This window comes from Nansenia antarctica (genome assembly GCF_963989245.1).
Source record: "Nansenia antarctica genome assembly, chromosome: 7".
NCBI lineage: Eukaryota > Metazoa > Chordata > Actinopteri > Argentiniformes > Microstomatidae > Nansenia > Nansenia antarctica.
Genome location: NC_137677.1, coordinates 31,466,187 through 31,478,686, shown reverse-complemented (window position 1 = coordinate 31,478,686; position 12,500 = coordinate 31,466,187). Strand labels below are relative to the sequence as shown.

The following is a 12,500-nucleotide window of genomic DNA, read 5'->3' as shown; positions in this document are numbered from 1 at the left end:
ACGCGTTCTTAAATTTTTGGAGATGTGCACGTCAACCTACGCCGTAGGCAAGGCGGGCCCACGCGGGACTACGCAAGGCTACGGCGTTGATTTTACGCAGAAGTCTAAATCGGCCTTAAGGTACATTACTGTAACACAGGGTTAGGATTATCTACTCTAAGGTACATTACTGTAACACAGGGTTAGGGTTATCTACTCTAAGGTACATTACTGTAACACAGGGTTAGGGTTATCTACTCTAAGGTACATTACTGTAACACAGGGTTAGGGTTATCTACTCTAAGGTACATTACTGTAACACAGGGTTAGGGTTATCTACTCTAAGGTACAGAGTAGCAACGCCGTCTCCATATTGAGCGGCTACTGATAACAGCAGATATGGAGCAACACCTTGCTAGCTGTTTAGCCTTTCTCTGGGAGATGTGGGGCACCTGAAGGCCCCTAACCACCAGCTGGTGAACATGACCCAGGCTGTCTATCTGTCTGTCTGTCTGTCTGTCTGTCTGTCTGTCTATCTGTCTGTCTGAACATGACCCAGACTGACCCAGTCTGACCCAGTCTGACCCAGTCTGACCCAGGCTGCCAAACGAAGACTAAAAGTTGACACCTGTAGCCTAGTTGTGAGATGTTCAGCTTCAGCTGCTGATATTTCAGCAACTTGGTTACACACACACACGCTCTCACGCACGCGCACACACACACACACACACACACACACACACACAAACACACCACGCACACACACACAAACACACCACACACACGCACTCACGCACGCACACATACACGCACACACACACAAACACACCACACACACACACCACACACACGCACGCGCACACACACACACACAGTTAGACGTCATTGTGAATGAAGCAGAGAGGTTTTGCTCGGGTCAAAGGAAAATAAACGAACGGCATTCTGGGACACAATGGAACCCCTGTCTGGACCCGACCGGCGCCTAGCGGGACAGAGCCACCAGGAAACGCCGTCCTCCAAGACCACGCCCCCTAAACGGAGGTCCCAGCATGCACCAGAGAGACACACTGCGCTGGTTCACCAGAGACACACGTTAGAGAGAGAACTGCGCCCTCTTGTGGAGAGATCCGGAACACTCTGATAGAAGAACTTTACCCCTGTCTGTCTGTCTGTCTGTGTTACTGTCTGTCTGTGTTACTGTCTGTCTGTCTGTCTGTCTGTGTGTCTGTGTGACTGTCTGTCTGTCTGTCTGTTTGTTTGTTTGCTTGTCTGTATGTCTGTCTGTCTGTCTGTCTGTTTGCTTGTCTGTCTGTGTGTCTGTGTGTCTGTGTGACTGTCTGTCTGTCTGTCTGTTTGCTTGTCTGTCTGCCTGTCTGTCAGTCTGTCTGTGCCTGTGGTTAACAGACAGTGAAACTAACCCATCACTCTATTGAGAGGACAGGAGAGAGGAGAGAAGGAAGGAAGGGATGGGAGAGGAGAGGAGATGGAATGAGGGGGTGGAAAGGAGATGAGAGGAGAGGGGAGGAGGGGGTGGAGATGAGAGGAGGAGAGAGGAGAAGGGAGGAGGGGGAGGAGAGGAGGGGAGAGGAGGGGAGAGGAGAAGGGAGGATAGGACTGGAGGGGAGAGGGGAGGAGGGGGTGGAAAGGAGAGGAGAGGAGAGGAGGGGAGAGGGGAGGGGAGGAGAGAGCTTGTGAGGACACAGGGCCCTGTAGAAATCCTATAAATATGCAGACAGCATATTCTTCTGTAGAGAGAGAGAGAGGTAGAGAGAGACAGAGAGAGAGAGAGACAGAGAGAGAGAGAGACAGAGAGAGGTAGAGAGAGGTAGAGAGAGACAGAGAGACAGAGAGAGATAGAGAGAGGTAGAGAGAGACAGACAGAGAGAGGTAAAGAGAGGTAGAGAGAGGTAGAGAGAGGCAGAGAGAGACAGAGAGAGAGAGAGACAAAGAGAGACAGAGAGAGGTAGAGAGAGGTAGAGAGAGACAGAGAGAGACAGAGAGAGACAGAGAGAGGCAGAGAGAGACAGAGAGAGACAGAGAGAGAGAGGTAGAGGCAGACAGAGAGACAGAGAGAGACAGAGAGAGACAGAGAGAAGCAGAGAGAGGCAGAGACAGAGAGAGACAGAGAGAGGCAGAGAGAGATAGAGAGAGGCAGAGAGACAGAGAGAGGCAGAGAGAGGCAGAGAGAGGTGGAGAGACAGAGAGAGAGACAGAGAGAGGTAGAGAGACAGAGAGAGATAGAGAGAGGCAGAGAAACAGAGAGAGACAGAGAGAGGTAGAGAGAGGTAGAGAGGGGCAGAGAGAGACAGAGAGAGACAGAGAGGCAGAGAGAGAGAGAGAGGGAGAGAGAGGGAGAGAGGGAGAGAGAGGGAGAGAGAGGGAGACAGAGGCAGAGAGAGACAGAAAGGCAGAGAGAGAGAGAGAGAGAGAGAGAGGGGGAGAGCAGAGCAGAGCTGTGATAGTTCTCTCTTTGTCTCTCTGTCTCTGTCTCTCTCTCTCTGTCTCTCTCTCTCAGCTCGACCACATCAAGCAGCCCACCGCTGTACGCTTCAGAAGACGCAGCAGAGGAACAGAGGAGGACGAAGACAAAGAAAGAGAGTGAAGAAAACAACAGATAAAGGAGGAGGAGGAATGAAATATGTCTGCTTCACACACACACACACACACACACACACACACACACACACACACACACACACACACGAGGTACAAGCAGTACAAATTTAATCCTAATCTAATCCCTCAGAAGATTTGATCAGACACTAATCAAACATCTCTCTCTGAGCGACTTGTGTACGGCCTGAGCCTAATCCCAGAGCCTGTGTGCGCTGCTGCACAGTGGCCAGGGGGAACACCACTGAGCTCTTTGCACAGGGCTCCCACACCTTCTGAAACATCACATTCAAGCACCTTTCAGGTGGACTTTCAAGACTCAATTCCCTCAAATTCAAGGACCCAACACGGCATAGTTTGAGACAGATCTAGATGAGAATGTATATAATAGGAACTATCTGCTCACAGACAACAATTAAAAAGAGAGGCTTGAATGTGTAGAACACTAGATGGTCTCTTGCCTTCTCTACCACAGCACAGCAAAACAATATATTGCGAAATAAGTTGTGATGTGATAAGTTAGTAAAGCAATATAGAGACTTATTTACTAGTTGACGAGCTAAGTAAAACATTTTTGAATATTATTTTTTTTGAGAGAGAGAGAGAGCGAGAGAGCGAGAGAGGGGAATTCAAGCACTTTCAATGACCCATGTCTATTTTCAAAAACCTTTAAGACCTTGATTTATTTTTCTCAAACTCACAAACTTTCAAGGATTTCAAGGACCCGTGGGAACCCTGTTTCTATCATTCAGGGGGTTTATTCTGGAACAGTCTCTCTCTGTAGCGCCGTCTCGAAAGGCGCTTTTCCATTGACCAGACCGGTACGGATCTGTATTCTACCCGTACCGTACTTTCAGAAACGCTTCTCCATTATACACAACAGACCTGGAGCGACCGGGACAGTAGGATTTTTGGCATCCTCGAGGTGATGAAATTAGGGATTTCTCTGCCGCACAGACAAAAAAGGAAGTGAATTGGCATTTTTGGGGGTTCCAGCTTGATTCATTTCCGCGTAAATAGATGTGGTCGGACTGATTTCCTTGCAGGATCTAATTTTTTAGACCTAGCACCTCATTTTTAGATCAAATAACTGAATGAGAACTTTTTAGGACTTTTTACGACCAGCGCGGGAACCCTGTTTAATAAGTGCCGCTATACAGCTCAACGGGGGGAAATGCGACAAGAATGATGTTAAAATGCAGCACTATCGTGCACAGATCAGCCACAGAACATGCTAAAATCAGTACGGGTACTACAGCCCGGTACGGCTCAGTACGGCTCAGTACGGCTCAGTACAGCTCAGTATGGCTCGGTACGACCCGGTTGGCAGTGGAGAAAGCAAAACAAACCGGGCTCCCGGGTTCTGGTTCGGTACGGTAGTGGTCAGGTCATCATGGTTCTGGTTCTGGTTGGGTACGGTAGTGGTCAGGTCATCATGGTTCTGGTTGGGTACGGCAGTGGTCAGGTCATCATGGTTCTGGTTGGGTACGGTAGTGGTCAGGTCATCATGGTTCTGGTTCTGGTTGGGTACGGTAGTGGTCAGGTCATCATGGTTCTGGTTGGGTACGGCAGTGGTCAGGTCATCATGGTTCTGGTTGGGTACGGTAGTGGTCAGGTCATCATGGTTCTGGTTGGGTACGGTAGTGGACAGGTCATCATGGTTCTGGTTGGGTACGGTAGTGGTCAGGTCATCATGGTTCTGGTTGGGTACGGTAGTGGTCAGGTCATCATGGTTCTGGTTGGGTACGGTAGTGGTCAGGTCATCATGGTTCTGGTTGGGTACGGTAGTGGTCAGGTAGTGGTCAGGTCATCATGGTTCTGGTTGGGTACGGTAGTGGTCAGGTAGTGGTCAGGTTATCATGGTTCTGGTTGGGTACGGTAGTGGTCAGGTAGTGGTCAGGTCATCATGGTGCATCTCTGGGAGGAGGTTCTCCACAGGCATTAGGCTTTGATTTCACAATTATACAATGTGTACACCTGCACCAGCCTTACACACTTACACACACACACACAGTCATACACACTCCTACCCACACCTATACCTAGCCTTACACACTTACACACACACACACAGTCATACACACTCCTACCCACACCTATACCTAGCCTTACACACTTACACACACAGTCATACACACTCCTACCCACACCTATACCTAGCCTTACACACTTACACACACACACTCATACACACTCCTACCCACACACATACACACTCCTACCCACATACACACGGATACGCAGCACTTTTGTGTCAAAATGTCAAACTGTATTCTGATTGTGTCTTGTGTGTTCTTGTGTGTTGTATGTTCTTTGTATGTTCTAGTGTATTGTATGCTCTTTGTATGTTCTAGTGTGTTCTTGTGTATTGTATGTTCTAGTGTGTTCTAGTGTGTTCTTGTGTATTGTATGTTCTTTGTATGTTTCTTGGTGTGTTGTTTTTGTGTGTTCTAGTGTATTGTATGCTCTTGTGTGTTCTTGGGTGTTGTATGCTCTTGTGTGTTCTTGTGTGTTGTATGTTCTAGTGTATTCTTGTGTATTGTATGTTCTTGTGTGTTCTAGTGTGTTCTTGTGTGTTGTATGCTCTTGTGTGTTCTTGTGTGTTGTATGTTCTTGTGTGTTCTTGTGTGTTCTTGTGTGTTCTTGTGTGTTGTAGGGCTGCCACAAACGATTATTTTCATAGTCGACTAGTCACCGATTATTTTAACGATTAGTCGACTAATCGGATCATAAATTACAGCTTATCGCACAATTACTCAATCGCTCTTATTTAGCTATCATCTTCTAAATCAGCTTCTAAATTTAGCTTGAAGTTGTTAGTTGTTGTTGTAGGCATGTGCTAACTAAAAATAAAGACAATTAAAATGATTGTTCACTCAAAAATAGATATTTTAATGAACTTTGCAGATTTGTTTCTGGCATCACTTGCATGTAATGTAATGTAAAGAGTAGTAGAGGGTGCAAACTGCTGAGTAAAATGAGGTAGGCTAGGCACTAGGCAACCAAAAGAATACAAAAACAAAAATAAATACTTGTACAGAGTACAAAAGTTTTGCTTTGCTTCACTCATCTCATAGTAGAACGCGCCTTCTTAGCACTGTAACGTTAAGACAACATTTTTAGCTATTTGATAAGTATCGCTTTGATGACAACGTAAAATAATGTAAGAAGGCTTTTAACGTAACGATATCGTTAGCCAATAACAAGCTAACTAGCTTACCGAGACGAGCCATCGTCTTCCTCGTCATCTGCCACAACGTGCTTCCTTTTTAGATGCTCGCGCATCAAAGACGTGCTGCCATGATAAGCGAGTTCAGCTTTGCAAATTTTACATTTTACATTCTTTTTTTCAACATTGTGGTTGAAATGCTCCCACACTTTAGAGGTACGAGGACAGGAAGACATTTCTCTGTTTGTTTTTCCGGGGAAGTCACGTGTGCCCCGGATGACCGACACTGCGCATGTACATCAAAGACACTGGGAGACGCTAGCCAGTGGCAGCTTCAGGGAAGAAAAACGAATGCTTATCGAATGAAATGAATGGTCTTTATTGTCATTGATATAGTACAGGTACCAAACAACGAAATTTGGGAGGGGGGGGGCTCCCCTGGTGCTAGGCAAAAAAAAAAAAAAAAAAAGTGCTTATTTCAGCTCCAAAAAAACATGCGACTACGGCGATTACCAAATATGTCGGCGACGATTTTGGTAGTCGACGTCGTCGTGACTAGTCGACTAATCGTGGCAGCCTTAGTGTGTTGTATGTAGTGTTGTTCCGATACAATTTTTTGATCCCGATACCGATACCGATACCTGACCGTGCAGTACTTGCCGATACCGAGTACCGATCCGATACCACGGCGTTTGAAAAAACAAAACAAAAAAACATGTTTTTTGAGCCGCATACTCACCTCGATGTAAAATTATTGCTAACACTTAGTCTGGCATCGGGTGTTTGGTATCGTGAAAAGTATCAACAAAAATCAATTAACCAACTCAATCAAGGTACCATTTGGTTCTGTAACTAATCATAACAGCAGGGCCGGCCTGTGGGACTGGGGAGTGAAGGCGGTGTCGCCCATCAAAAGAAGAATGTGGCCAGGTACTAATATATGTGAAGGCACACGATTTGTCAAAGTGCAGTTCAATGAATTTGTGAAATCACTTCCATATTCGACTAGGTTTGACACGGAGACTGGCCCGGACTTCTTCCGAGTTATTCCATCCGGGTAGTTTTGAAGCCTGACAAGCAAAGAATGCTGCTAGGGTTTAAACCTTCTAGTCGGAGACTCCTAGCAAAGTTTCTAGCTAAACGCAAGTAGACTTAAAAGTTCTAGACACTGGTTTTTATAACTTTGACAGTCCGGTGTGTGCTTCATGAAACGGGGTTGGTTTTTTAGCTACCATGCATTGGCCAACAGAATTAGTTACCCTGGTGAAAAGTGGGCAAACGTGGCACCATTGTTGAAATCAAAAGTCAAGAACGATAGCTAGTTATTAGTTACGCGTATAACATTACATAGCTCTTCATCCCCAGCAGTGCCTGTCGCTTTGCATGTTCTGTTCATTGAACAGTAGCAGCAACTCAACCACACACTGTCTGTATGAGTAACGCCGGTAAAACAAAACGTACCTTTCTCTGCCACATAATCCTTAGGGGCCATGCTTGCCGATCACAGGTGATGATATACTTGTTAACGGGACTTGTAAAATCCTATTTACTTTGCTCAACTTTAAAAATGGAATGTTTCTCGTGTCTTCACACCGTCACCGGAGACAATTCATTCACCGAGTTGCGGACGCTGTGGGTGCGTTCGTAAATTCGCTCTGGAAATCTGATCACCACTCAAGGAATGCCTCTTGTCCAATCAAATTGCTTGGTCCCTTTATGACGTTGATACCACTGTGCGCTCCAGCGTTCTAAGAGCGAATTACGAATGCAGCCTGTGCAAAACGCGCATCACAAGTTTGGTATCGGGTGTTATTATTTGTTAGTACTTGCCGATACCGATACCAGCATTTTTGTGCGTATCGGTGGCCATGCCGATACTAGTATCGGTATCGGAACAACACTAGTTGTATGTTCTAGTGTGTTCTAGTGTATTGTATGTTGTTTGTGTGTTCTAGTGTGTTCTTGTGTGTTCTTGTATGCTCTAGTGCAGGGGTCGGGAACCTTTTTGACTGGGAGAGCCATAAAAGCCAAATATTTCTAAATGTATTTCATTGAGAGCCATATAGTATTTTTAACATATAATAAATTAAATATGTCTTACTTTTAATGCGATTTCTGGTGCTGCATGGTTTTGCTGATGTCCTTGTAGTCTGGTTCATACGTGGTGAGGTTGAGCTTCATGCAGGCGTTGAGGCTTCCATCAGTTAAACGTGAGCGTAGGTTGGTCTTAATGTTCCTCATATGCGAGAATGACAGCTCACATACATATGTAGAGCCAAACATGGTCAATACGGCAATACTAACACGCTGCATTGTGTGGTATGTCACAGGAAGCTCGTTCCAAGTTTTCAGAATCAGCTGGTCTTCAGGTTGAAGTTTTTTCATTTCTGTCCACTTGTGTTCCCTCGCCAGCTCTGCTCGCTGTCGCGCAAGACTTTCCAACTCTCCATTAAGTGTCTTGAACTTACTCATCCACATGTCTGATGCCTTCAGGTCAGCAACTTCCAGCTCAAAGTCTCTCATAGAGACCCCAGGGATGCATGTCAGGTCGATTTTGTCCACTGCACACTAGGGCTGCCACGATTAGTCGACTAGTCACGACGACGTCGACTACCAAAATCGTCGCCGACATATTTGGTAATCGCCGTAGTCGCATGTTTTTTTGGAGCTGAAATAAGTTTTTTTTCTTTTTTTTTCTCCTAGCACCAGGGGAGCCCCCCCCCTCCCAAATTTCGTTGTTTGGTACCTGTACTATATCAATGACAATAAAGACCATTCATTTCATTCGATAAGCATTCGTTTTTCTTCCCTGAAGCTGCCACTGGCTAGCGTCTCCCAGTGTCTTTGATGTACATGCGCAGTGTCGGTCATCCGGGGCACACGTGACTTCCCCGGAAAAACAAACAGAGAAATGTCTTCCTGTCCTCGTACCTCTAAAGTGTGGGAGCATTTCAACCACAACGTTGAAAAAAAGAATGTAAAATGTAAAATTTGCAAAGCTGAACTCGCTTATCATGGCAGCACGTCTATGATGCGCGAGCATCTAAAAAGGAAGCACGTTGTGGCAGATGACGAGGAAGCAGATGGCTCGTCTCGGTAAGCTAGTTAGCTTGTTATTGGCTAACGATATCATTACGTTAAAAGCCTTCTTACATTATTTTACGTTATGTGCTGTAACGTTGTCATCAAAGCGATACTTTGATCAAATAGCTAAAAATGTTGTCTTAACGTTACAGTGCTAAGAAGGCGCGTTCTACTATGAGATGAGTGAAGCAAAGCAAAACTTTTGTACTCTGTACAAGTATTTATTTTTGTTTTTGTATTCTTTTGGTTGCCTAGTGCCTAGCCTACCTCATTTTACTCAGCAGTTTGCACTCTCTACTACTCTTTACATTACATTACATGCAAGTGATGCCAGAAATAAATCTGCAAAGTTCATTAAAATATCTATTTTTGAGTGAACAATCATTTTAATTGTCTTTATTTTTAGTTAGCACATGCCTACAACAACAACAACTAACAACTTCAAGCTAAATTTAGAAGCTGATTTAGAAGATGATAGCTAAATAAGAGCGATTGAGTAATTGTGCGATAAGCTGTAATTTATGATCCGATTAGTCGACTAATCGTTAAAATAATCGGTGACTAGTCGACTATGAAAATAATCGTTTGTGGCAGCCCTACTGCACACTCATGTGGATGAGTGATGAACTTGAAAAGACCAGTGCGCGCACGAAATTCTCCAAAACGTGCTTTGAATGACTGCAGGAGATTGTACGTAAAGCCAGCTAGCTGCTGGAGATCCAGATGTTGAGTGGAGTCACTTGCTAAGCATGCATCTCTAAATTGTTGCAGTGTTACAAAGTGCAGAAGACGACCTGTTTCAATGTCCCTGAGAAAGACTTCCAGCTTGCTTTCAAATGCAAACACTGCTTGTTGAAGGGATGAGATTGTATTTCCAATACCTTGCATTTTCACATTGAGCTGGTTCAGATGGCCTGTTATGTCCACGAGATAGTGAAACTGCAGGAGCCAGTCAGTGTTGTCTAGCTCAGGATGCTTGACGCCTTTCATTTGAAGAAAAGTCCGGATTTCACTCAGGCAAGCTGCAAAACGGCTGAGCACCTTTCCCCTTGACAACCAACGCACGTTGCTGTGTAAAAGCAGACTGGGATAATGATTCCCAACTTCTTCTAACAGAGCTTTAAACTGGCGATCATTTAAAGCTCGGGCAACAATGAAGTTGACCACTCGAATGACCAGCGACATCACCTCACCTAGCTCCTGGCCACACGTCTGAGCGCAAAGCGCCTCCTGGTGCAGGATGCAATGAAAACTTAGGATGGCTCTCTTTTCATGTTCACGGAGAAGCGCTACAAATCCTTTGTTCTTCCCCAACATACAGGGTGCACCATCAGTACAGACAGAAATAAGTTTATCCATCGGCACTTTTTTTTCTTTAGCAAACTCCATGAAAGACGTGAATAAATCCTCTCCTCTGGTTGTCCCTTTCATTGGCAAAACAGCCAAGCTTTCCTCACGCAGTGTGTCACCTGCAGCATACCTGGCAAATATACTGAACTGAGATAGATGGCTAACATCTGTTGACTCATCTAACGCGAGAGAAAAGTATATCCTGGCGTTTATGTCCTTAATTTGTGTTTCCTCAACTTGATTTGCCATCATGATGCTACGATCGTGAACAGTTCTTGCTGACAGAGGCATGTCTTTTATTCGTTTGATTATCTTGTCTTTATTTGGGAAGTCATCAAACAGTTCATTGGCCAGATCAAGCATGAATGTTTTGGCATACTCGCCATCTGTGAATGGCTTTCCATTCCTGACTATTGCCAAAGCACCCGCAAAGCTAGCGGAATTCCCGTCACCTTGCTTGGTCCACCCACGCAGTTGCAGTTGACTCGTCTGCACTCTCCGCTGTAGCTCCTCGCATGCCTTTTTCCTGCTGTCCCCCGCTGGATATTTCGATGCAAATGAAGCATGATGCGTATCGAAGTGCCGCTTTATATTTGACCGTTTCATCGATGCAATTTTATCATTGCATATTAGACATACCGCAGATCCTGCGATCTCCACAAATGCAAATTCCTCTGTCAACGCAGCCTGGAATGCACGGTAATCATCGTCTTTTTTTCTTTTTGCCATCTTTCTCGTTACAAGGGTTGAAGCGTATAAGCTAGTTCACTATCTGATCAAATTGTTTTTTATTTATTCACCTTTACAAAGACCTCTGACACTCTCGCGAGACATTGGTTCCCGACCCGACCCACGGGTCACGGGTCCCGTGAAGAGTCCCGTGAAATTTAACTTCAAAACTAATTTCTGTTTACTTTAAAATGACACAGTATTATTACGCAATATCACAAGTATTTTAAAATCAGTTCCAAACCGATGTTTTTTTCAACTGTTTTTTTTAAATTTATTTTTTACTTTTCAACCCAATTGTCTGGGAGCCATATGCCGTCACCGGAAGAGCCATATATGGCTCGCGAGCCATAGGTTCCCGACCGCTGCTCTAGTGTATTGTATGTTCTTGTATGCTCTAGTGTATTGTATGTTCTAGTGTGTTCTTGTATGTTCTTGTGTATTGTGTGTTCTTGTGTGTTCTTGTGTATTGTGTGTTCTTGTGTGTTCTTGTGTATTGTGTGTTCTTGTGTGTTCTTGTGTATTGTGTGTTCTTGTGTGTTCTTGTGTATTGTATGCTCGTGTGTGTTCTTGTGTATTGTGTGTTCTAGTGTGTTGTGTGTTCTAGTGTGTTCTAGTGTGTTGTGTGTTCTAGTGTATTGTTCTTGTATGTTCTTGTATGTTCTAGTGTGTTCTAGTGTGTTGTGTGTTCTAGTGTATTGTGTGTTCTTGTGTGTTCTTGTGTGTTCTAGTGTATTGTATGTTCTTGTATGTTCTTGTGTGTTCTAGTGCAGTGTTTTTCAACCAGTGTGCCGCGGCACACTAGTGTGCCGTGAGAGATCATCAGATGTGCCGTGGGAAATGATCAAATTCCACTTAATTGGTCCAGAAAAATGAAGGCGCCAAAAAAAAAATACAAAAAATAATCATACAGCTCTCGTATGGTTGCGCATAGGTGGTAGGCCTGTAGGTGGCGGCGGTAGCGCGATTAATAGCTTAATCTGACGTTGTTGATTTTTATGTGACACTGCTAACAACAAAGAATCTGGATAAATATTTGAAGAAAGATCCTGCTGCACCGACTCCATTGTGCTTTGTGGTGGACAGCTATTAAACAGTGCCATGGTCCCTAGCAAGCTTAAACACAATCTGCAAACAAAACACCCGTCACTCCAAAACAAGGACACAGACTACAGAAACAGGCAACTTGCGAATGCACGTTCTCACAGCTCTAAACGACGGAGAGCAAAGCGAATGTTATCAAAAACTCTGATTCCAAGTGAAGCAAATGTTCTAGTGAGAACACACCCTAAGAGACATTAATATTACTGGACTGCAAAGCCAATGTGAACACGATGCTTAGCTCTGATAAATAGACTGACTTATACAGTATATCTCCTTATTCCAAAGCGCTTTACAACGGCCTCTCATTCACCCGTTCACACACACATTCACACACCAATGGCAGCAAGCTGCCATGCAAGGCGCCGCCCGCTTACTGGGAGCAATTTGGGGTTCAGTGTCTTGCCCAAGGACACTACGACATGTGGCCAGCCGGGGTTTGAACCGCCGAGCTGCCGACCTAGCGACCATTAGA

The 12,500-nt window shown here is 44.9% G+C and overlaps 1 protein-coding gene across 1 annotated transcript in view; it reads right to left on the bottom strand.

Moving 5' to 3' along the window:
• The window catches only part of pcgf3 (polycomb group ring finger 3), a gene marked incomplete at both ends in the record, with an annotated part of 27,813 nt that extends 20,576 nt beyond the window's left edge, over positions 1 to 7,237 (bottom strand). The window contains 2 exons of the mRNA XM_080536664.1: positions 3,968 to 4,363; positions 7,223 to 7,237. Coding sequence (XP_080392790.1) covers positions 3,968 to 4,363; positions 7,223 to 7,237 — 411 coding nt within the window. The remainder of the gene's footprint in view (positions 1 to 3,967; positions 4,364 to 7,222) is intronic.
• Positions 7,238 to 12,500: the final 5,263 nt, after the last annotated feature.